Genomic DNA, 24,416 nt, shown 5'->3' with positions numbered 1-24,416 from the left:
GGGAGGAAACCGGAGTACCCGGAGAAAACCCACACATGCACGGGGAAAACTCTCTCTATATATGTTTTGTTTGATTGTTTGTAATGATTACAGGTGATTAAGTGGGGGTAATGATCTATCACAGTTTACAAACCAATGTCAAACAATAATAATAATTAAAAAAATAATAAAATCCGTTCAGACGTATGAAAGGACACCCGTGTTGGTTTGGGGTTTCTGAGTACTTTGATATTTGCGAGTTGAGATGAGCTATAACACAGACATGTATTGTTAGATACAACACGCCTCATTTTGAGCTCAGTGCCGACGGCGACGCTAAGCTAGAGTGGTCAAAGTCGTCAGCGCATTCCATGTGTGTGGACGGCGAGATCACCAAAAAGACCGAGGATGCTGGTATAATGTGCTGCATCCGGTTGCGGAAAACAAAGGAACTGGGAGTTCCGTTCACATGTAAAAGATTGTATTTTTTTAATCTTATTTTCAAATGTTGTATATTGATAGCATACGCATTGGTGTTGACAAAAGAGCAACCCTCGTGAAAATCGGTTGAGAAATGAGCAAATTACGATTTAATTCGAGTGTCCATGCATTGCCTTCAAAGGAACGTTGCCCTTTCCAACATGGCCGCCACGTAGGCACGTAAATTAGCAGGGCGGCGACAGCTTGCTGGGGTATCTAGTGTTCATATCAATGAGCTACAATGCTAAAATGTGACGAAGAGATTTAGCTCACGTTATCGTTTTCAGTTTAACTAATTTTGCTTATCAAGTTTATTAACATTCGCTTTAACGTGTTTGTCTAAAGTGACGTGAAGGGTCTCGTTCACGACGACGACGAGGCCGCTGAAATAGACGTAAGTTAACACTAAGAGCAAAGAATGTGTCTCTCTCATTTACGACATACACACAAATGTACATTTGATACATTGAACCTTCTCTTCTTAAACCATGAATCCATCAATTGAATTAGACGCCTTGTTTCCTATACTGGACATCCAGACATTTTGTATTTTTCAACTTTGGGGGGGAAGACCCTTTTGTCTTCTTCCCAGTGTACAAATTGGTCCATGAAGGAATGCTTGAAGGAGTGTTGTGTTGGTGTGGAAGAACACCTTTGGGACGGACAGATATGACAAGCAAACAATATTAGTGAGCTGTGAATCGACAATTGTACGAAATACTGGCGTTGCTAGGCCTATTTTAGTTTGACAGTCCTAACCCCCCTAAACAAGTATTGGTCTCCCTAAGCCCCTGACGATTACGTTTTGGGGTGAAAAATCTACCCCACTCCCCACCCCAAACGTGGACTATGTTCCGTGCCTCCATTGTTGAGGCGGCTGACCGGAGCTGTCCGTAAGGTGGTCGGTACCTGTCGTGGCGCCAATCGTGAACCCGTCGGTGGACGCGAGCTGTCAAGCTGAAGGAGTCGTATCGGGCCTTTTTGGCCCGTGGGACTCTGGAGGCATCTGAGAAGTACCGGCTTGCAAAGCGGAATGTAGCTTTGGTAGTCGCTGAGGGAAAAACTCGGGCATGGGAGGAGTTCGGTGAGGCCATGGAGAATGACTTCCGGACGGCTTCGAGGAAATTCTGGTCCACCATCCGGCGTCTCAGGAAGGCGAAGCAGTGCACCATCAACACTGTGTATAGTGGGGATGGGGCACTGCTGACCTCGACTCGGGACGTTGTGAGTCGGTGGGAAGAATACTTCGAAGACCTCTTCAATTCCACCGACACGCCTTCCCATGAGGAAGCAGAATCTGGGGACTCTGAGGTGGGTTCTCTTATCTCTGGGGTTGAGGTCACTGAGGTGGTTAAACAGCTCCTCAGTGTCAGGGCCCCGGTGTGGATGAGATCCGGCCGGAGTTCCTGAAGGCTCTGCATGTTGTGGAGCTGTCCTGGTTGACATGTCTCTGCAACATTGCGTGGACATCGAGGACAGTGCCTCTGGATTGGCAGACCAGGATGGTGGATGGATGAGCAATGTTTAGTTTGTTTACTAAACACTAGTGATGAAGATGGTTATTTAGATGGAGAGATTTTGGTTCACGTGGTCCACATGAGACGACTCATCTGTAAGGACTCGGACTTTAGAGCCAGAAGGGGACAAATTCGACTCCCGCTGGGGACAAAAATATCCAAAAATGGCAACTAGTTGTTGGAGAGGTGATAGTCTGCTTGCTGGCTGCTGTCGCGGTGCCCTCGAGCAGGGCATCGGCACCACTGCTGAGCTCAAGTGGTGCACAATCTCTTTGAATCTCTCCACGCGCCTAAGTGATCTATGTTCAAGATTCAAACAACTTGATTTTTCCCCGAAAGGCAAGTCGGTTTTCAGACTACCAGTCGGCTAACAACAATTACAAGCATCGACATACAGACACTCTTGTCAATGACCGTCATTGTACGTGTACAGCAGACCAAAGCCGCGAACGCACAAGTTGTCATGAATGGGCAAACCAAAATGCCACAGTTGAAGAAGAAATAAATAACAATAACTAGGCTTTTCAATGCCATTCCATTGTGCGATTGCTGCCATGATCTATCTACGTGTGGTGTACATCGAGTGGAAGTAGAATTTTCCGGATCTTAAAAAAAACACCCATCTTGATTTTATTGTATTTGCTGAGGCTCCATGTGATTGTGTGGCCGGTGCCCACCTTTCTGGAAACAACATCAAATAAGAAAAGAGATGAACACCTGTGATTGTCGCTCGTCTTTCAGGGTCTCGGCCGCTCACGGCATGGAGTTGGCGTACGTGTGCGACTGGGAGAGACGCCCCAAAAGCACCCACTGCCCCTCCGTCCCTCTGGTCTGCTCCTGGTCCTGCAGAAACCTCGTGGCCTTCACCACCGACTTGAAGAACGACGACTGCGGCGACCCAGGTGCGCATACGCTTTCTCTTAGCCAATCAAAGGATCGCTCGATCGTTGGCTTGTTTAGTGGAGTTGGGGCTTGGCCAGCATGCATCTGATTGGTTGGTTGACATGTTGCAGATGTCAGTCACATGATCCACATCATGGACACGGAGCATCCCTGGGACGTGTACTCCATCAGCTCGGGCCACGCTGAGGTCATTTCCTGTCTGGAGTGGGACCAATCAGGTCAGGTGACGAACAACAAAGTCGGCTTGACCAACATCGAGAACAACTGTTCAATATTTCCACAGAGCCCCAAAGTTGACGTGGAAGAAAGAAAGCCTTTGCGCTATTTTTTTGATGCCATTTGATTGTCCGATCACATTTTGTGGGTGTGATCGCGTTGTTTTGAGCGGAAAGCCGTACTGGACCAAATTAATAACACCAGGAAGCGATGGCAACCGAATAAATCCAGGATCAATCCACTATGATCATATTGTGATTTTGCACACGACATGTATTCATTCACACAATTCCCATGACATCCATCGTGACCGCCAAGTCACAGAACGTCTTCTGACAAAAATGTGACCCAAAAATACCTAAAAAGCGGGTGACTTCCTCAATTGGTCTACTAAAAGAGTGACCCCATTTTACCTGAAAATTGACGTGGAAGGACATTAACACATTCAAAAAAAGAATTGTGTTCCCTTGCACTAAACAAGGGAAGAGGTTTTCTTTTTTTTCTTCCTCTGTCACCTTAGGGGCTCTGTCGCTTTCTCCCAAATGACAGTAGGTCAAAGTGCTGAGTGTGACTGGAATGGTCACTTCAACTTGCGGACCTCAGTAGTTCCAAAAATGTCCACTAAAAATCCCTTCGTAGTGATTTGGGAGGAAGGAATGAGTGAATGATTGTTAACACAGCGACTGCATTCACAATCATTTATCATTCCCAAATCACTAGAATTAGCAACGTGACAAGATTGACCAAAAATGACAGTCTGTAAAATGCTACGTGTTGTTGGACCGACCACCTCAACCCGAGTACAAAGCAGCAAGAAATTTGAAAATCGGTTGATGTGTTGCGGAGAAATCGATTTAAAAAATGTATTATTTTTTTGTCTGGGGAAAAAATTTCCTTTTGGGGAACATTTTTGTGTGACATCGCCAATAGAAAGTCAAAAACGCCTTCAAATGGGAGTAAAACCGTATAACTTGGTTATTTGTCAACACACCTACTCCACCCTTTTGATCTGTCTGCTTCTCCGATTGGCTGATAAAACTTACTTACAAATGTCCACCAATAAGCTCGTATGGGCTGAAATTCCGAGGACTTCGCCGAACGAACCTATAATAGCGCAAATGGAAAATGATTGGTGAGACGAGCTGTAGAATCGCCCATGAACAGTCAGTCATGAATTGCTTTTTCCTGAATTTTTTTGTCATGTCGGATTTTTGAGGTGCTTGAAGTGCTAATTCGATGTCCAAGCCAAGGATGTCGTAATTGTCACATGGAACGGAACCTTTCTGATTGGCTGTCTGAAGAAAATGGAAGATGACTTTCTCCAAGTCTTACGCTAGCAGTTCGCTGTGTGCCATGTCGTAGATGGCGGAGAGCAATAAAAAAAAAAGCCACATGTGCACCGCTTTGTCATTGTCACGTTTGAACAAGTCTTTCAGAATCAGAATCATCTTTATTTGCCAATTATTTCCAAAAAACACACAAGGAATTTGTCTCCGGTCGTTGGAGCCGCTCGAGTACGACAACAGACGGTCGATTGACAGAGAACGCTTTGGAGACACAAAGACATTGACAAAAAAAACAGTCACTGAACAATAAAGGGTTGCGAGTTATCTGGTAGTGCCGGTATCAAATATTTTTTTTTTCTTGAGACAATTGTGCAAAAAGATGCAGAGTCCTCTAGCACTTAGAGCAGTTGGAATGACTCATATTGCAATAGTCCGGTGCAATGACCATTGCGCAAAGCCCGCCGAGACTTCCAAGGAGTGGATGCGGTTTAAAGTGACGAGTAGCGCGATCATCTGGGACAATGTCGATTGTGCAAATGTTGCAGATACTCACTCCTCAGTCAGTGTGCAAATGGGGCAGATGCTACTCTGGCATGAGAGGGCCGGTATTGGTCAACAACAGATATGCAAATAGTGCAGTGTGGCGAGACTACTACAGTGAGCGCACGAGTCATGTATAATTGGCCCGACAGAAATGTGACAACAAACTCAAGACAAAAAAATTGACAGCATGTTGCAATGGAATAGAAGCTGTTGGAATGTCTGCTAGTTCTAGTTTGCATTGATCGATTTTGTCTTAGTGATTGTGGTCGGTTGTGCGGCCGGGTGGGTGTGGGGTGTGAAAGGGTCCTTTTCAAAATCTTCAGTAGAAGGTCTTCAAGTCGTTGGCTAGTGTGCTATTGTTCTCAGCTGGGGGGGGATCGTCGCTTGTAATTGGTCAGCGATTGGAATGCATGCCAGACTGATTTAGAGTCGTTAGCGGTAAACAGTTTTTCCAACTTTGCTTTCCAGGCTCGAGGTTGCTGTCGGCAGACGGCGACGGGCATATCAAGTGCTGGTCCATGTCGGAGCACTTGGTCAACAGTTGGAAAAATGTTCTGAGCAGTTCTCTGGAGGGAGATCCCATCGTGGCGCTGAGTTGGCTGCACAACGGCGTCAAACTGGCTCTGCACGTGGAGATGGTATCCGCACCGTCGCCGCCGTCGCCGCCGTCTTCCTCAGAAATTAAGCGCCGCCTGTTTGACTTTCAGTCGGGGTCCACAAACTTTGGCGAGAAGTTCTCTCGGGTTAAGTTCTCTCCGTCTCTGACTCTGTTTGGCGGGAAGCCGATGGAGGGCTGGCTGGCGGTAACGGTGAGCGGTCTGGTCACCGTGTCGCTGCTGAAGCCCGGCGGCGCTCTGCTCACGGCTGGCGAGAGTCTGTGTCGCCTGCGAGGACGCGTGGCCCTGGCCGACATCGCCTTCACGGGAGGTGGCAACATCGTGGTGGCCGCCACCGACGGCAGCAGCTCTTCGCCCGTCCAGTTCTACAAGGTCCGCAGACACGGACGGCGGGCGTGCTGACGGCAGCTGGCGGCGACTTGACAGCGTGGTGTGTGTGTTCAGGTGGTGGTGAGCGTGGTGAGCGAAAAGTGCCGCATCGATACGGAACTCCTGCCGTCCTTGTTCCTGCGTTGCACCACAGACCCGATGCGGCGGGACAAGTACCCCGCCGTCACGCACCTCAAGTTCCTGACCAGAGAGAACTCTGAGCAGGTAATTGTGAGCTCATGGACTTGACAGGAAGATTCAAGTCTTGTTTGGCTGTCTTCGCACTCCAAAAGTTGTGTTCTACATGTTAGAGCGGGAATGTCCGAAGTCAGGCCGCCATCCATTTGTGGCGTTCTGTGACGCAATGTTATTTACCAAAAAAAAGGTAAGGGAGGACGGAGCATTCGCAAAATGGGGTTTGCTTTTATATACAGTCGGCATGACTGTAGAGCAGATTTGCGGCCCCCAAACTGTAGTGGGCCTTCTCAGCCGTAAGCCGTCAACCGGCACATTCATTGTGGAAGGGAGGCGCGTGCAGCTGAAAAGTGTTCATCTACACTGTGTGTTTTGATTGGGTCAGTGAGTCTTGTCTCTATGGCAACGGCACACGTAGAGCATGTTATTGGTTCACCGAGTTCACTGCTGCGAGTGCAATTTGGAACTTCCACAGACATTCTGCTCGCTGTTGGAGTCTAGATAATACAAAAACCATGTGCCATTTCTAATGCTACGTTTAGACGTAGCATATTCGTTTGAACATTAACTATCTCCTCTTTGTAGTGTATTCAATGAAATATAGGTTGAACGTGATTTGCAAATCATTGTATTCTGTTTTTATTGATGCTTAACACAACGTCCCAACTTCATTGAAATTGGGGTTGTAATTGCTCAACGGATTGGCCTTAGCATGTTTTGATCAAGTTTAAGATTGTCAAAACGATGGCCCCGAAGAAGAAAAAGTTTGGACCTCCTTGCCCGGTCCAGAACATCAAGTCCAGCCACGGAAACCCGGAGAAGTTGACACGCTGTGTGTGGGTTGTGTCTTGTTCAGGTTCTGCTGTGCGCATCCAATCAGAGCGGCAGTATCGTGGAGTGTTGGTCGCTGAGGAAGGAGGGGCTTCCCGTCAACAACATCTTTCAGCATCGATCGCCCGTCGGTGAGCCCAAAACCCGTTTGACCTATGATCTCGGCTAACACTGTCACTCCCACTTCTGACCTTCCAGTGGGCGAGAAGCAACCCACCATCTTGAAGTGGAGGATCCTGACCACCACCAATGACCTGGAGAGAGTGTCTGCCGTCGCTCTCCCCAAACTGCCCATTTCCATCTCAAACACTGACCTGAAGGTAGCGTCGGACACCAAGTTCTGCCCCGGACTGGGTAAGAAGGACCTTCGACCGCCGCACCTCATTGCCGACGCTCACTGCCGCCGGTCTGCGTCTTCAGGTCTGGCTCTGGCCTTCCACGACGGCACCATCCAGATCCTCCACCGCCTGTCCCTCCACACCATGGGCGTCTTCTACGGCTCCGCCTCCTCCGCCGGTCCGAGCCAGCGACCGGGAGAAGAGTCGGCCATTAAGCGCCAAAGAACCGGGGCGCCCGGCCTCCATTTCAAGACCCTGCAGTTCTCCTGGACCTCGCTGGCCCTGGCCGGAGTCGACAATCACGGCAAGGTAACCGCACGCCGTGCGGCGTCTTTGTGAAAGCCGAGTGAAGAGTTCAAGCGCAAAAGCGCCGTTTAGACAGAAAACGAGCCACGTGTACCGGCAGATTGCCGATGGCGCCGTCATCAGACGCCGCTTTTACTAACCCTACAAAATCAAACAATCATTGCAGAAAGGACCAAGCGCCACATGCCATCATCTCCATCGCAGCCAATCACGAGCCAGGACGTATTTATGTCCTCCCTGACTCATCGCATACGCCATCCAACATTTCTCGTTAGCTCGCTGCTAATTTAGCTTGGATTGTGCTTGAAGGGGAGCATCCAATAGGCGCATTGTGTCAAATGGTCCAAAAAAAGACATGATGACATGTGAAACTGTCGTTTGTGCTTTCTTATTCATTCTTATTGTTCGTTCATCTTATTCGTGTCATGCGACCACTCCTCAGCTGCACATGCTGCGAGTGTCGCCCTCTATGGGTCAAGTGTTGGAGATGAACACGACGCTGCGCCACCTGCTGTTCTTGCTCGAGTACTGCATGGTGACGGGCTACGACTGGTGGGACGTGCTGCTGCACGTGCAGCCCGGCATGGTCCACAACCTGGTGGACCGACTCCACGAGGAGTACATGAGGCAAAACCAGGCCCTGCAGCAGGTTCGCAATCGTGCCCGTCGCTCCCAACTACAATCCTACGGGACACTGACGCACGGGCGTTGCAGGTCCTGGCCACGAGGATCGTGGCGGTCAAGGCGTCGCTGTGCAAACTGTCGACGGCGACGGCGGCGCGAGCCTGCGACTTCCACGCTAAACTGCTGCTTATCGCCATCAGCTCCACCCTCAAGTCTCTGCTCAGACCCCACGTCCTCAACACCCCCGACAAAAGCCCAGGAGACCGCCTGAGCGAGATCTGCGCCAAGAACATGGACTCAGGTGAGATGGGCACGGCCCGGCACGTCGACTGACGCGCGCGAGACGCTAACGACACAAATGAGACGCTTTGGCTGTGCGGGCAGACATCGACAAGGTGATGATCAACCTGAAGACGGAGGAGTTCGTGTTGGACGGGCCGCCCCTGCAGTCTCTGCAGCAGCTCATCCAGTGGGTGGGCGACTTCGTCCTCTACCTGCTAGCCAACCTCCCCAACCAGGTGAGCCGGCCGGCCGACCGACCGCGGCGCGCCGAGCCGAGCCGATCCGATCCGGGCGGCCCGCTTCCTTTTCGTCTCGCTCAGGGTTCCGTGGTGCGGCCCGGCTTCGGTTTCATGCGGGACGGAGCGTCTCTGGGAATGCTGCGGGAGATGCTGGTGATGATCCGGATCTGGGGTCTGCTGAAGCCCGGCTGCCTTCCCACCTTCACGGCCACGTCGGACAGCCAGGACAGTTTGCAGCTGCTCTTCCGCCTGCTCACCAAGCTGTGGCTTTGCTGTAAGACCCAATCACAAGCTTACGTCGGCGTGAGCCGGTGCAGCGCGCCGTCCGTCTCTTGTGCTAAAAACGCAAACAAAGGGCAGCGGTCCATTTTCCGTAGCGCTTCACGTTTGGGGGTCGAAGTGCAACAATTACTCGTCGACTAATCGATTATCAAATGAATTGACAATGTAGAGAATCGATTCATCGTTGAAACATTTTGAGCTTCAACTTGTCCAAATTGTCTGATTTCAACCTCTCAACAGTGTGAATCTTCTCCGATCCCTGTCGTCCTCGTTTTTTTTTTTTTTTTTTTAAAGAAGACATTTGCAAACATCTGCTTTTACTTTGGAAAACAATTCAACATTTTTTGCCGATTTTCTTGACAGTAACTGACTCTTTTTAATCTATAATGAAAATAAGGGTTATTTGCCGCAGTAGTATGAGTAACGTGTAATTGAACGTGAAGCTGCCTCAGAAGTGAAAATCAAACTAGTAGCCCTTCGAACTAGTAGCCAAGAAGTCGCTCTCACTTTCAAAAACGCAAGCACACCGCCACTCCTTCTCGTGCCATATTCCACAATTGTTATTTGCTATTGTTTAATCACAAACAATACAATTAGTAATTGTCATGTCTTTTTTGAACTTGCACTCGCTCCCGTCAGCCAGGGACGACGCCCCCCCCCAGGACCCCGACGAGAGCCTGATCGACGAGTGCTGCCTGCTCCCCAGTCAGCTGCTGGTCCCCGGCATGGATTGGCTGCCCGTCAACGACGGCGTCATCGTCAAGCTGCAGGGCAAACAGCCAATCAGGTTACACTTTGGGAAATCGGCGGCGCTCGCCACGCCGGATGGCACCGGCAGGTAAGACACGCAGGAAGTGGCCGCCAAAGTAGCTCACTGTACTCTATGGTGCCCCCTGTAGCCGGGGCCAAACGAGCGAAATCATTCACTCATTCCAGCCGAACCTCGGTCTTCGTACGATTCTGTTGTCGACGGTGTTTTTGTTGTCCTGGTTTTTGTCAAGGCGCTCAGTTTTAGTTCCAAAAAAAAGTGTGTGACTTGGCCATTCATTTCTCAGAATCAATGCGCATTTCGTAAGTTGTGTAAAAAGGGCCGAAAAGATGGCAAGGCGTATTCCACTAACGACACATCCTGTCAAAAGCCCAGAGCTTCAAAGTAAAAGCATGCAGTAAAATCACAGTTTCTTCATGCTTTATATGTAATATATCAAATCACCATTTAGAAACTGCATTTTATGTTTACATGGGTACATTTGTTTGATGGTCTTAAACACGAAAGTAGGGGAACTGCAAACCAAAATCCGAATTTTTCACGCCACTGTATATGTTGAGCCTCGATTTGAAGTTGGGAGCTTTTCCAGTTCCTTCTTAACTTTGGTTCCCAACCGGAGTTAAATAATCTGGCCAAGAAACTACTAGTCTGTTTGTGCGTGAGGCTGCCGTGAGCAGAAGATTGACAGACTATTTGCTCTCACGTCCTGATCGACGATTCTTGTCACGCCATGGCCACTTGTAAATTAGAGGCATTCATGAGGCCAAAGAGGGAGGATTTTCCGAAAGATCCTTTTCATATTCTACTGTCAGGTTATACATTTTTAACCTGTATGACCAAGTTTTTGGTTAGTTTTTTTGCAAACGCGCCCCCTAAATGTTTACTTAGCCACTCGATGAGTCATCTGTATTTGGGCGGCCGTGGCTCAGTAGGTAGAGCGGGTCGTCGTGGGTTCGAATCCCGGCCACGACTGTCCGCACGTCGAAGTCTCCTCGGGCAAGACACTGAACCCTAATTTGCTCCCAGTCGCCCATTGGTGTAGATAAAGCGCTATACAAGTGCAGTCCGTGTACCGTTTATTTCAGTTTTCTGGATGGAAAATTATAGTTCTTCTATTTATGGAAGATATTTTTGGATTTACGTGATTTGCGATGAGAACTATTGCTTTGGTTTTCGTACGATTGGGTTTTAGTCAGGCTTTCTGAAACAGTTGGGTCACAAATTGCCTGGCGGGTTCCGGTATTTTGAGATTTCGTGTTTGCGACAGGACCGCCGGCTGTCAGAGGACGGACAACCTGCGATGTGTCCACATGGGCGTTTGTCCCACAGAGGACAGCAAGGCCTGCACCAGGTGAGTCCACGCACCGAACCGCGTCAGCGAGGGCGGCAAGCGGACTAAACGTCTTGCATGTGTTTTGAGGTGCGGCTGCGTGACGATGCTCCGATCGCCCAACAAAAGCAACGCCATGAAGCAGTGGGAGCAGCGTTGGATTAAAAATTGTTTGTGTGGAGGTTTGTGGCGCCGCATTCCGCCAACACTCGCCTGAAGCTTCTCTTCGCGGCGCACTCTTGTACCTTCGAGTTCACGAAAGCGTCTTATTCCCTCACTTGGACTTGTCAAGAGGGTGACACATCTTTCACCCTCTCGGGCGACAGAGCGAGGAGTAGATGAGTAGTTTGGCGTAGATGATTCAGGTTCGGCTAACTCCGAGAGATGTGCTGAAGATTGGTCGCCAACACGGACCATACGCTAGCTACACTTCTATTGTCAATTCTCAATGTGTGTGATATTTGTTCCCTACCACGGGAAATCAGTTAACTGTGAACATGATCAGTGTCTTCATTCTGTTTTAATAAAAGCATAATCATTCACAAGTGTGCATCAAACTGGTAACCCTTGGCATTAATGGCTACCCAAGAAATAGCGCTCCCTTTCAAAAAGGTTGCTAGATTAGGTTAGGGTTCATACTTTAGGCAAGGCTAACCCTGATAGACGTGATCAAGATGCTACTTAACCCCAACCAACGCATGTCTGTTTTATTTCTGGGAATCACGACTTGATGCAAGGTGGACAGGAAGCGAGAGGCAAAAAAACAACCAAAAACTAGAATGTTGTCGTCACAAAAGAAAGCACTAATTGTCATCGTTACTAAAGTCTTCACGTGGGTTTTGTCAGCAGCTGACTGGAGAAGTCGTACAAATCTTTGTTGACCTTCTTCAGCGTTTGAACTTCCTCTTCCAACTCTACCACGCGCACTTTGGTGTTCTCGCCATCTCCGAAAAGCCACTTGGGACAAAGAACGACAAACATCTGGTGAAAACCACAGTCCACTTCCTGTTGCGTTGTACAACCTCAACAGGTGCTCACCTTGTCCGTGACGGTGTTCATTAAGGAATTGAGCCTCTCGGCTTTCTGCAGATAGGCCGGCTCCTCTTCCTGCAAGTAGCAAAAGAAAATGGGGCGGGTCCATTTGGCCTTCAAATAACCTCCGATTTTACAGCAGCAGGTAAAAGGACTCATTTTGTCAAGCGTACCGATAGCCCCCCCTCTGTTGGCAGCCCTGTTGTTTGTGTAAGTGGTGCACATGAGCAGGGGACGCGCTTTCAACTACGAACAATTACAAATCCACGCCCACAAATGCTCCTTATAAATACAGTCCGACTAATTGATAAAAACGAGTCGAGCCACACCCGACCGACGTTACCTGAGCGTGGAGTCCGAGGCGGACGCACACTTCGCCCGACTGGCCGCCGTCGCCCTCCAACTGGTGGCGGCTGAAACGCGGCAGGTGGACAGAGGGGCGTGAGTCGGGCAGGAACATATTGGCCGGAGCCACGGTGATCGTGGCGTTTGTCACCGGGCCTGAACGCGGAGCAGAAAGAAAAAGGCTGCAGACTTGAAATTGTCCAAATATTCTCAGACTTCTGTCATCCTCCATGAAAGCAGACCGATTCTTTTTTTTTTTTTTTTTTCCGCTAAATAAGACATTTGCAAACAGCTTTTACTTTAGAAAACAATCAACATTTTGCCCGATTTTCGGACAATAATTGAATCATAGTTAATTGATGGAAAAATAAGTCAGTTTAATCTATTATGAAAATGAGGCTTTACGCAATCAGGATTTTTGGGTTAGGGTTAAAAAGATGAGCAGATGTGTCCATATAAATGGCTTGTTCGCTTACTGTATATACTTGTGTACTTAATTGCTCAAAAAGTTATATTTACAATAAATCATTCATCTATTTATGCCAGTGAGGCATAGTGACAGACAGAACAAATGAATGGTCTTCTATTAGATGGCAGGAAGTTTATACAGTCATGAACGCATCCACCTTTTGTGACATTTCTGTTTGTTGCTGTGCCGTGAGATTTTTCAATAGTCAAATATGTGCCTCGGTTGGAAATCAGTGCTCTCGTCACATCGTGGATTCTAATCAGTCAGGTCAAAGCAACATTACAACGTGACACAAATAATGGGTGCTAACTTACTCTAATTAAATGACTTCACACACACCAAAACTTTAGAGCACTGCATGTTCGCTTACAACCGCTAGTGCTAGCACTAGCTTGCTAGGCTACATAACATTTCGTTGCCTGCTTGCGAGTCGTATCGTATTCACGGTACGTGAACGTACCTCGAGGAAGCCTTAAACGAACGTCCTCTCCCGAACACCGGTGACCGCCAACACACATTTTCCCCCATTTTGTTCTTATAAACACACAGCGTGATCCAGTATTGTTGTCGTCGCCATGGTAACGAGTGTATCCGGTCACGTTTGAGTTGAGAAGATAAAGCCCAGTGATCGTAAACGACGGTGGTATCGGAATACAAGATTCTATTGCAGTAGTCTGACATAGTGCAATCATGAAAGACCAAATTTGTCTTGTCGTCCGATCCACGCATTACGTTGTCTGTCCCAAACCGCCGACAGGTTTTTGTTTTGAAATAACTTTATTGGTGGTCAGATATTTACATTTACAAAAATAAACCAGCTTTTGGATTCAAATATACTATACACGATGGCGGCAACCCACGCGCGCTGTTTTGAAAGTGTGCTGCAGTATCCTGGTATCGGCTAGGACGCCACAGGGTGGAGTTTCCGGTAACCGTTTTTACTTTCCTTTCAGTAACAAGGAACAAAGCAACAAGAATGGCGACCGCGACAGAACCAATGGACCTAGATGACCAGATGATACGTTTAATTATGCTGCAAAATCGATCGAGAAGGCGCCGACGTAGATGGTATGTAGAACCGAGGGGCACGCTGGTACGTCATCGCAGCATGTGACTCAAACGGACCAATCACGAGAGATGATCTCCGCGGCGTTCGACGCGCAGCGACTATTTTTGTCGGGTGCGCGGCAAGCGACGAGGAGGTGCTGCGCGGGGCAATTCGTTGGTCACGTGATGCAATGCGGGCGTTGTCGGCCGCCGGAGTAGAAAGAGGCCTTAAATGTCTTTTGCGGACAGGCAGGTGACCATCTTCCTGCGAGGAGCACGCACACGCACCTGTCACCATGGCAATGTCTCGCCAGACAACATCCTCCGGCGGAATTATGACATTAAAACCGATCAGCATAAAATGCTCATTATCGGCCGATACCGGTCAGATCGGTGGAAAGTTTAATGAAAATGGTTATTTGCCGCAGTAGTCTGAATAATGTGGATGTGAACCTGAAGCTCAGAAGTGGCTAGCAAACGAGTAGCCCTTGGTTCGCATGAATCGGAACGAAAGGAGTCGCTCTCACTTTCGAGAAGATTGCGAGTATGTCATCACTCCATTGTGTCATATTCTGCACTCATTAATTATTTTTGCTTTTGTTTGATCGTTAACGAATAGCAAATAAACAATAATGATCAGCTTATAAACTCATCTATAAAATTTTTACACTGAACTTGAATTGTGACACGATTAAGGCTGGGGAAGAAAAAAAAACCAAACTCGGCCAGTCGCACCAGTCGACTTGAAAAATAGGTTGACACAGAATTTCTGCCTCGAAGCTCCGCCGGGACCCAAAAAAAAGACAAAGAAACAAAATATTACGCCCGGAACCAATATTTCACACAGACATCGCAGACGGACGCACTGTTGGGCCACTGATAAACTTTTCCAAAAAGGAACGTCTTTAAGTGATTTTTAAGACACTTTAAGATGTGTAATGTACATATAACATGATGTCCAGCATGAGTGAGCTGAATGGTCGTTAGTGGGTTTTTTTCCGTCCCTAAAATTGTCATTGCTAGCGAGGCGGCATGGTGACCGACCGGTTAGCAGATCTGCCCCACAGTTCTGAGGACGCGGGTTCAAATCCCGCCTCGCCTGTGTGGAGTTTGCATGCTCTCCCTGTGCCTGCGTGAGTTTTCTCCAAGTACTCCAGTTTCCTCCCACATCCCCAAAACATGCGTGGTAGTCTTACATTGCACGTGGGTGCAAATGTGAGTGTCAATGATTGTTTGTCTCTAATTGGCTGGCGACCAGTTCAGGGTGTACCCCGCCTCTTACCCAGAGTCAGCTGGGATGGCATCCAGCACGCCGCGACCCGCGTGAGGACAAGCGGTACAGAAAATGGACGGACGGATTGGTAACAGCTAGCGCGCTAATGCCCATGGTGAATGCTAGCCGTTGAGTATAGGCTGATTTTGTTACTTGACTAATTATCTATAGGATAATCGATTCTAAAAAGATTCGATCGTGATTATTCAATGACTTGAAGTAATCGTGGCTTGTAAAAATCTTCGATGGCTGCAGCCACCAAAGCATCGACATGGGAGAGCCAACAAATGGACTTTGGAAAAATGCAGTGTCAGCGCAAGGACACTTGCTTGTATGTTGCGACGTTGCAAGCTCGAAAAACAACAATTACTACTTTCCTATTAGCCATTCTATTCCAAGTTTGACTCAGTGATACCCTTTTTTTTTTTTTTTTTTTTTTTTTTTTAAATCAGGACTTGAGTTAGGCACTTCCTTACGTCGACAGCCAACCAAAACCTCTCCGCACCGGCCCGTCTTCCGTCGCTGACTGACGACGGCCGCCCCTCCGCTTTCACTCTCAAAATTTTCAATGTGACTACGTAATTGTTACGCATCCTTGAAGACATCCAAGCTATTCCAGGTGAGAAATGAGGTGTTTGTTAGAACGTCGCACAGCCTACCTTTGTGGGCAAAGCAACGGACGCATTGCTTGCTTTGAATGTCCCAAAGTCGCACCGACTCGTCGTGCGATCCCGACACCAGAAGCGTCCCGTCCGTGGAAACCGACAGGCAGGTGACCATCTTCCTGCGAGGAGCACGCACACGCACCTGTCACCACGGCAACGTCTCGCCAGACAACATCCTCCGGCGGAAATGCTCACCTGTGACCTTTAAACATCTGCTTCCCGTCAGCGCCGTCGCACGGGAACGATTTGTCGGCCGACGCGCCCTGCCGCAAACAAACGAACGCACGACGTGACGTTTTCCAGCCAATTGTGAAATCAACGAGGAGCCGTGTGCGGCGGCGCCCTTCTTCAACTCGTTGGCGACGATTAGTGTGAGATCGCTGTGCTGGATTTTCCATTTTGTCAATAATCCTTAAGAGCGAGCTGTCGTTTTGACAAAGTGTCGAAAATTGCTCGAGAACACTTCCGACTGTGTGAGGGATGGAGCAAAGCTCCGCCTCTTCCTCACTGCGCAGAAAGCGTGCAGCATTCCGTCGCCTCAAGCTGTTTTTAGACAACGACCATTTAGCTGAGATGCATTTGAGTGGCCTTGTTTTGTCAAAAAGGGATTGTCAGTTGCGAAGGTACGCTTGCGTACAGATGAAACAGAGCATTAACAAAGTGTGTGCAGATGAAACAAAAGTCGAAGTTAAGCATTAAAAAAAAGATTCATTCGCGCCAATGTAACTGCCGAGTCAGCTCATCTCTTTATGACCCCACTCGTGGCTCTGCGACCTTCGAAAACAATCTCGGAAGATGACTTGCCGCCCGCACTCATTAGCTTCTGTCAGCTATTGAGCCTTTTCACAGCTGGCGGCCATCTTGTGTGTGTCCACACCATGCGAAAGAAATGAGCCATTTTTTAACAAACGACTTGAACAATCAAGGTTGCGTTGTGTTGACGCGCAACAGTATACGAGAGCCTTGAGATATGAGTTGAATTCGTTGCGTGACCACTCGTTACTCAAACCCTATTTTTCTTATCGAATGAATGAAAATCCTTAATCCTTAGTTCTTAATCCATTCTAACCTTCCCTGCAAAAACAAAGGAGGAAAAATAGCTTTCCATAATGTTGTACTTTATAAAAACAAAGTCATGACAGCAATAAATGGGATGAAACAGTTTTTGTGTCACTGCATCAATTCAATGCTGCTCCTCCCAGTTTCCCCACACTGGCCACCCGGGGGCAGTATAAGCCAGATGGCTAATATACTGTTCATTGAGCCGTTTCTATGGATCCCACTTGAACACGAGGCAGTCCTTGCCTCTGCAGCAGCCAATCATATTGCAGCGGGGCGTGGGAGTCATGATATTGTCTCAACTCTTCTCTGAGCTCATCAGTACTGCACTAATATTGACGTTCTACATAGAGGATAAAGAACACATGCCTGAGTACAGTTCAATTGTCTGTCTACATGTTGTTGCTCAGCCATTTGTGTTCAATCTGTTGCTTAAAGGGTGAACACCCCTAAACATAGATGCTAACTGGCATTAGCATCAAGCTAGCATGGCCTCTCTTTAGACAGTTTGGCTGTTTTAGATACAACGGCAATTCCAATGAAGTTGGGACGTTGTGTAAACATAAATACAAACAGAATACAATGGTTTGCAAATCATGTTCAACCCATATTTAATCGAATACACGACAAAGACAAGATAGTTAATGTCCAAACTGATCAACTTGATTGTTTTTAGCAAATAATCATGAACTTAGAATTTTCTGGCTGCAACACGTTCCCAAAAAGCTGGGACAGGGTCGTGTTTGCCACTGCGTTTGTTACATCACCTTTTCTTTCAACAACATTCAATAAACGTTTGGGAACTGAGGACACTCATTGTTGAAGCTTTGGAGGTGGAATTCTTTCCCATTCTTACTCGATGTACAGCTTCAGCCGTACAACAGTCCGGGGTCTCCGTTGTCGTATTTTACGCTTCATAATGCGCCACGCATTTTCAATTTTTCGAGTTGACTTCGCTGCCACCATACAGCGCTCATATCCCAATTTTAAGCTCGCAAGTCAAAGCTCCCCACCGGCAAAAAAATGAAGTAAGTCGGGTCACTCGTATCTCAAGGCGCAGCTGAAGAATTCATTCAAATCACTTGAATGATCCGCTGCATGCTCGCTTCAGTAAGATGGCATTTTGTTTGCTCTCCGCACAATTCCCCCCAACGGCAACGAAAAGCTTCCACGACTGTTTCTCCTTCAGAATAGGACCGGAAATATTCCGGTGGAAGCAGCAGCAAGCGTCAAGTTGCGCGTGGGAGTGTGCCACCATGTTTGTTACATTGCTGCTTTTTATTTTGTTTTCAACTCAGCTTTTACATGACACCTACAGTACGTTTCATATCGCTGGCATTGGGCCCAAACCTCATGTCCACATTTGGCTGATTTCATATTTTTCCCCAAATCGATACTTTGGATCAGTCCCCACATGGGTCTGTTATTTTTACAAATTATTGACCAAGCTAAAGTGTCGAAAATGGTTTGTTTTCTTCGACGACGAAGCAATGTTAATGACTCAACAAATGTCGTGTCTTGGCTTGGCTTTCCTGGAAAGTGACTCTTTTGGAGTTGCGAGGATTCTGCCCGACGATCGAGACATGCGACTAACATCGTCGACAAATAAAGCGCTCCCACGACGGGGGTCACGCGTGCGCTCAATCAAATAGCAGACTTGACTGACCTGAGTGCTCAGAGAAACCTGGAAGATGTTCCCGTCGCTTCCGCCACAGAACAGGAAGTACTCACAGGGGTCAAGGGTCACAGCCATTATCTCCACATCAAAGAGGACCGAGAGGAGAAGCTCACCCGAAGATACCTCCCACAGCTACACACACACACACACACACACACGCGCGTGCGTGCGCGCTCAGCAAGAAGGTTCTGCAAAAGAAATGGTGGAAACGCTGACCTCAGTCTGACCTTCACAGTTTGGTCCAAGGACGCGGTGGCGACACGGGCCTGCACTCCCATCATGCCACAGTGGAGGTCTGTGATTGGCAGAGAGTGACGGGACAGGATGTGGCGAGGCTCGGGGGTGTGGCTTAACTCCACTTGGATCACACTGCACAACGCACGCACGGGATTTGGGTGAAAGGTTGAGAGACGTTCATTTCTCAAAGGTGACCGATACGTGAAAATCGATCACACACAGTGAGACTACCTGCTGAGACTCCACACCAGAACCACACTGTCTTTCCCCCCAGAAACAAAATGGCTACCATCATCAGTGAACTTGACGCAGGTGACGTCCTGGTAGTGGCGAGTGACCACGGACAGCAGCTTGCCTGTGGACACCTGACCAATCAGAGAGCAGCGCGACGCTCGTCAACATCGACATCGTGAGCGGACGACGGCGGGATCTGACGAGCGGACGACAAGAAGACGGCGGTTCACCTCCCACAAATAAACGGCTTCGGCCACACCGGCCGCCAAGAAGATTCCGTCGGTGGAGGCGCTGATGCACGTGACCGCACCCGGACAAACGATCTTCTGCTGGAGCTGCTCCTGTAAGCCACCACCGAACAGGAAGTCACGAACGACGCACAGGAACGGTCGTTGGAGTTGTGCAAACAATCGATTGGTTGGCCACACTCAATCCAACAGTTGCATCCGTGCAACAGTTGGATTGAGCGTCAATCTATTAGTCTTGCCTGGAGTGGGAGGCACAAGCATGATGTCACAGATTTTTGGGGTTTATTTATTGCTAACGTTTTAGAATGACATCATGGAAAAGTGACCGTTAGATGTTTGTGGGTCAAACGTCACTCGTCAAGAACCTTCAAGTGCAACCAAACAGGAGAAGGAAAAAAAGTCTTTAACCTGATCACAGAGTAGAACCTTTGTAACAACCTCGACAATGAATGAATGATAAAAATTGCAAAGTATGTGAAATCAGGCTTCCAAATGGTGGTGAATCGAGACCCGCTTTCGGTTTGGAGACGCTGCGGGCGTGTCGCCGAGAGCTCTCCTGTCAATCAAATACACGTAGCACCTTCCTCCTCTCCAGCGACCGCACGCTTTTCACGGGCTGCAGAGAAGCAGCCACTGAGCCGGCATAATGGCCGGGACAATTTTCCCTGCTTTAAAATTCAACCATCGAAGCCGCGCGACGCTCTCCGGTGCCCCCGGAGGCAAGGAGGCTAACGGCACTGACGCTGTTGCGCTGGACCTCCGGCAGCTTCTCTATCCGCCGGTGCGAGGCCGCGGATCTCGTCCGTTTCATCGCTGCCTCGCAACACGACGTGCGTGGGTGCCAGACACGTTGCCCAAATAACAGAAAGCGCATTTATACTTCAGGGAAGATGTGTTATTTCAAGTTGTGAGCATATTGCATGGCTAATTGCACACTACACTGGTAGAACTGGGTGAAGTTATTTATGAACAAGGAAGTGCAATTCTGCCAAATGGCCACTGCCTGGAATAGGGCGTTTATAAAATGGGGTGTACGCGCCCGCGCAGTGACGTCACGGCCCCCACAGAATCAGGAAAATGGAGGTGGTGAGTTTGAAGCCAGAGCGCGACAATCCAGGACTGTATTGTTCCCAGTCTTTGCATGGGTTGTCAGCACTTATCTTTAAACATACGCCATGTACGTTGGAGCATTCCTTGAAAACTCCGTGTGCTGCCAGACATTTGATTCTACTGCTAATGATCCGTTATCTATGGGGTTCCCGCTCTGCCCCGCACGCCCCGCCCCCCATTATCTGGAGCGTCCAAAATCCATTCTTGCTATTTATTGGCGTGCGAGTTGACGCGAGGGTCCATCCGTCGGTTTTCCACATCGCTTCTCCTCACGAGGGTCGCGGGCGTGCTGAACCCTAACCGCGCGGTACACCGCGACCTGGTCGCCAGCGAGGAGAACCGCGCGTCCATGCTGCGCCTGCGTACCTTCCTGTGGATCTCCCACACGTTGATGAAGTTCTTGGCCAGCTGCGCGGACAGCAGGTACTGGCCGTTGAGGACGCAGAGCGTGCGGGCCGAGCTGTTGCCCCCCCGGTAGGAGAGCAGGCTGGAGCCGCTGTGCGCGTCGAACACGGACACGTTCCAAAGCTGAGAGCTCGCGTCGCTGCTCAACACAACCTCGAGCGGAGCCGACATCTTGGGTCCTATGGCGTCACTTCCGCCACCGGAGAACTGCGGGCTCGACTTTTTGTTTTCGAGATCTGTATCCCTTTTATGACGGAGCAGTTCAAATGTACACCGCCGCTGTGGTTCTTTGTTTGAGCGAAAATCGAAGTCTGACAGAAGGAGGTTTTAAAGGGGGGTGCGGGAAAGAAAAAGGGAGATGACAGACAACGAGAAAAGAAAGGACACCGGCTGGGAGAAAAGGAAGCAAAACCAATAATGATATGCATAATTGGATTTGTGTATTGTACGAGGCTGTAGTACTGGAATGCACCCTGTGAGATAAGGACAGGACAGGAACGGGAACAGGAACGGGAGGGCTCCGATCCACTTGTGCCAGTGGCGTGCAGACAGGGCGGTGGCCCCGGGCATCCCACGCGTCCCCCTCGCACCCCGTTTACGATTGCCTCTAGGGGGCACCCTAGTGCTTCCGGCACTACCTGGGAATGAACCGTGCCCAGTTGATTTATTCGGATAGCCCTTAATCACAGGTGTCGGCTCGATTTCCCGCGTGGACGCCAACTCCAACTCCAACTCCTATCTCAGCTGCAGAGCGCCCGTCCGTTTGTCTCCGGTGAGTGGCAGTTTTGTGTCGTTATTAATCGGTGTGTCACAATAAATTCAAATTGTCTATATCTACTGAGTCACACCCGGCAGGTTTACTACAATGCTAATAAATGTATCAAAAATGATCTTGTAAAAATTGTAAAAAGGATGACCTGAATGGAGTTTGCATCGATCAGATTGATTGTCATACCGTACAACTTTAACATGATATAAAGTCATCGGAATTCAGGTTTTTTTAAGGAGCTACATACATATCAATAAAATAGTACAACCACAAGCAACATGTTTTAAGTATTTACTTAATGTGCCGTATTCATATATGTCGTCGTCGTAAATTCAACATCATTTTGACTGTATCAAAGTAACTTCTTTTTTTCCACCTGAACCCTGACTGACTGACTGACACAAAACCAGACTCCACTTTTCCTGTTTGAGTTCGATTGGGATGAACAAAATGATGTCTACCATCCGTTACTCACTAAATGCCAGTATGAGGAATGCACTCATTGTTCTGGAAGGTGCCAGTGTTTTTAGCCATGACTGTAAAATATTATGACTATTATTTGTGAGCTTCATTTCTTGTTGTGGCTGATATTTGTGTGCGTAAGAAAAACAGTGAAAAGTTAGGAACAGGAGTTAATTGTCCTCACTGAAGCAGACAGCTCTGCTCTACATTTTCTCATTGGTGCTTCTCGTTCAAGCGTCGTCTTTTGGCAAAATGATATCAAGACAACTTTACAGCACACCTGGAGTCTGTGGAGTTTGCGTGTGTATGTTTAGCTGTTTGGATAAGCGAGTTCCCTCAACTAGCGAGACCTTTACAATGATCAATATTATTGTTTTATGTACAGTATGTGGACTCATACAGCATCTTCAGTACAACTCTGTTCAATTTAACATTCGATGTGCTGCAGATACTTTGCCACAAGGAACTCATTCAGGTCCATCGCAAACAGTTTCCGCGTTGGGGACGGTCTCCGTGATTGTCCTGCCTCGTGGATGAGTTTCGGGCTGTGCCCGCCCCAGAGGAGTTGGAGTAGCGGAAGCACGTGGTCCTCCGAGCCCCTGCCGACTCAGCTTTCCAGTTCTCCAACTACAAGGGAGTGTACTCGTTGGTTTTGCGCGGCAGTTGTGGATGCCGGGAAAGGGTTACAAGCGGTAAGATGTTGGGGGCTACGGATTAGGCAGTGATGGTGGGACTCCGGCCGACTCATCTTTCGGTCAAGCGCTGCGCTCTGGCACCCTCCGACTGCCACTCCCGGGGACTGACCACCGAGGGCCCCAGTCGCGTATCTTTGTGGCGGATGAGGCATTTCCATTCTGGAGATATCCGATGAGGCCGTTCCCGGGACGCATCCTCCCACCGGAGGACAGATGTTCGACTCGCGTCCCTCCCGAACTCGACCGGTGGCGGAGAATGCCTTTGGGATCGTTTGAGTTGAATTCAGGCTAGTGTTGTTTTACTTCTCCTCCGGCCAACCCCCTCCCCCTTTTTAAACCGCATCCACTCCTTGAAGTCTCGGCACCCTTTGCACAATGGTCATTGAGCCAGACTATTGCTCTATTAGTTATTCAAACTGCTCGAGGACTATGCATCTTTTTGCACAATTGTCAAAAAAAAAAAAAAAAAAAAAAGTACCATTACCAGATGACTAGCAAGCTTTTCTTGCTCAGTGTTTTTCTCAATGTCGTTATGTCTCAAAAGCATTGACCGTCTGTTGTCGTACAAGAGCGGCTCCAACGACCGGAGACAAATTCCTTGTGTGTTTTTTGGACAAACTTGGCAAAATAAAGACGATTCTGATTCGGATTCGGATTTCTGCTCAGCGGAGGATGTAGCGAAGTTCCAGGAGTGTGTGAAGGCCACCTGTGTCTGCGGGAAACAACCCTGGCATCTGCTGGAAGCAGTAGAAACACCGCCAGGTCTGGAAAGAGTTGCTGCCAACGACGACCTCATCAACAGAGGCTGTCAGGGTTCACATACTTTTGAGCAAACGTCCAACAATATTACTTTAATAGCACCAAAATGATTGTACCCGTTTGTGTACGCATCAAGTCATATTCATATCACAAAGAACATAGTGACATTTAGCAGGTAATTGAACATAGAACTGTTCGTACACTGTAAAAGCTGAAATAAAACTGACATAAGGTAAGGCACATCAGGTTCTTTACGTATTATTAACTGTATTTTTGTCCAAAAACATGCAGAACACAACAAACCAAGGACTAAAATAAAGTGGATTTATACCCAAAATGTTTGAAACTCAACAACATTCAGCCAAAAACAAAAACATAAAGCCTAATTACTTCCCAGCCGGACATTATTTAATGATCCAACTGATCCAAATTTAAAGTAACGGTGCTGGCTTCATATATTAATTTATGAAATTGAAATTTGACATATTCCTTCCGCTCGGACGGCAATCTTTTCAAGGAAGGAATCAGGCTTATCATGAACAGCTCATCCTCGCATGGGGGCGGTGGAGTAAAGTTTGCACGTCGCTTGAGGAGACGGAGAAGATATTCCTCAATTTCGGGCGCTTTTCGTCCTGCGCTCCTTTTACATTTCCTGTTTCCTGTAGGAAATGGAAAAAAACAGTTTGTGAAGTTGATATTTTTTAATAAGAATCTTTTTCTTTGGGCTTGTCCCGTTAGGAGTGGCCTTTTCCATGTGAGCCTATCTCCTGCATCCTCCTCTCCAACACCAACTGCCCTCATGCCTTCCCTCACGACATCCATC

The 24,416-nt window shown here is 48.2% G+C and overlaps 2 protein-coding genes and 1 long non-coding RNA gene across 10 annotated transcripts in view; 1 reads left to right on the top strand and 2 right to left on the bottom strand.

Moving 5' to 3' along the window:
* Positions 1–620: 620 nt before the first annotated feature.
* Positions 621–11,978, top strand: med16 (mediator complex subunit 16). 8 transcript variants are annotated; one of them, XM_061778541.1, is made up of 16 exons: positions 629–853; positions 2,718–2,878; positions 2,990–3,097; positions 5,393–5,562; positions 5,632–5,913; positions 5,986–6,135; positions 6,962–7,067; positions 7,135–7,290; positions 7,357–7,583; positions 8,023–8,229; positions 8,295–8,505; positions 8,589–8,722; positions 8,807–8,999; positions 9,647–9,845; positions 11,044–11,127; positions 11,197–11,663. In XM_061778541.1, the coding sequence occupies exons 2-16, from the start codon at positions 2,737–2,739 to the stop codon at positions 11,321–11,323; spliced, it is 2,496 nt and encodes an 831-aa protein (XP_061634525.1). In that variant the 5' UTR covers positions 629–853; positions 2,718–2,736; the 3' UTR covers positions 11,324–11,663. The 8 variants fall into 8 exon arrangements, with proteins under 8 accessions (XP_061634523.1, XP_061634527.1, XP_061634528.1 ...); XM_061778543.1 differs by having other exon boundaries at positions 622–853; positions 5,393–5,913; positions 8,405–8,505; positions 9,651–9,845; XM_061778537.1 differs by having other exon boundaries at positions 627–853; positions 8,589–8,999.
* wdr18 (WD repeat domain 18) lies at positions 11,608–21,226 on the bottom strand. The gene is made up of 10 exons (XM_061778572.1): positions 20,870–21,226; positions 19,376–19,486; positions 19,143–19,276; positions 18,902–19,043; positions 18,663–18,806; positions 16,133–16,200; positions 15,932–16,056; positions 12,482–12,639; positions 12,145–12,213; positions 11,608–12,063 (listed from the first exon to the last, which is right to left on the bottom strand). The coding sequence occupies exons 1-10, from the start codon at positions 21,077–21,079 to the stop codon at positions 11,935–11,937; spliced, it is 1,290 nt and encodes a 429-aa protein (XP_061634556.1). The 5' UTR covers positions 21,080–21,226; the 3' UTR covers positions 11,608–11,934.
* Positions 21,227–22,500: 1,274 nt separating this feature from the next.
* Positions 22,501–24,416, bottom strand: part of LOC133480492 (uncharacterized) — a 5,974-nt gene continuing 4,058 nt past the window's right edge. The window contains exon 3 of the long non-coding RNA XR_009789280.1: positions 22,501–24,252. This is a non-coding gene — a long non-coding RNA (uncharacterized LOC133480492). The remainder of the gene's footprint in view (positions 24,253–24,416) is intronic.

This window comes from Phyllopteryx taeniolatus, chromosome 7 (assembly GCF_024500385.1).
Source record: "Phyllopteryx taeniolatus isolate TA_2022b chromosome 7, UOR_Ptae_1.2, whole genome shotgun sequence".
Taxonomy (NCBI): Eukaryota; Metazoa; Chordata; class Actinopteri; order Syngnathiformes; family Syngnathidae; genus Phyllopteryx; species Phyllopteryx taeniolatus.
This window is presented reverse-complemented; position numbering and strand designations above follow the sequence as displayed.

Bases quoted from the DNA above. Each gene is read 5' to 3' on its own strand.
- wdr18 (XM_061778572.1), bottom strand. From the start codon at position 21,079: ATGTCGGCTCCGCTCGAGGTTGTGTTGAGCAGCGACGCGAGCTCTCAG. The intron at 12,640-15,931 runs GTAGGCTGTGCG...CTCCGCGTTCAG, and splicing joins CCGTTGCTTTGCCCACAAAG to GCCCGGTGACAAACGCCACG. The intron at 12,064-12,144 runs GTGAGCACCTGT...CTTTGTCCCAAG, and splicing joins TGAACACCGTCACGGACAAG to TGGCTTTTCGGAGATGGCGA.
- med16 (XM_061778536.1), top strand. From the start codon at position 2,737: ATGGAGTTGGCGTACGTGTGCGACTGGGAGAGACGCCCCAAAAGCACC. The intron at 3,098-5,392 runs GTCAGGTGACGA...TTTGCTTTCCAG, and splicing joins TCTGGAGTGGGACCAATCAG to GCTCGAGGTTGCTGTCGGCA. The intron at 5,914-5,985 runs GTCCGCAGACAC...GTGTGTGTTCAG, and splicing joins CGCCCGTCCAGTTCTACAAG to GTGGTGGTGAGCGTGGTGAG.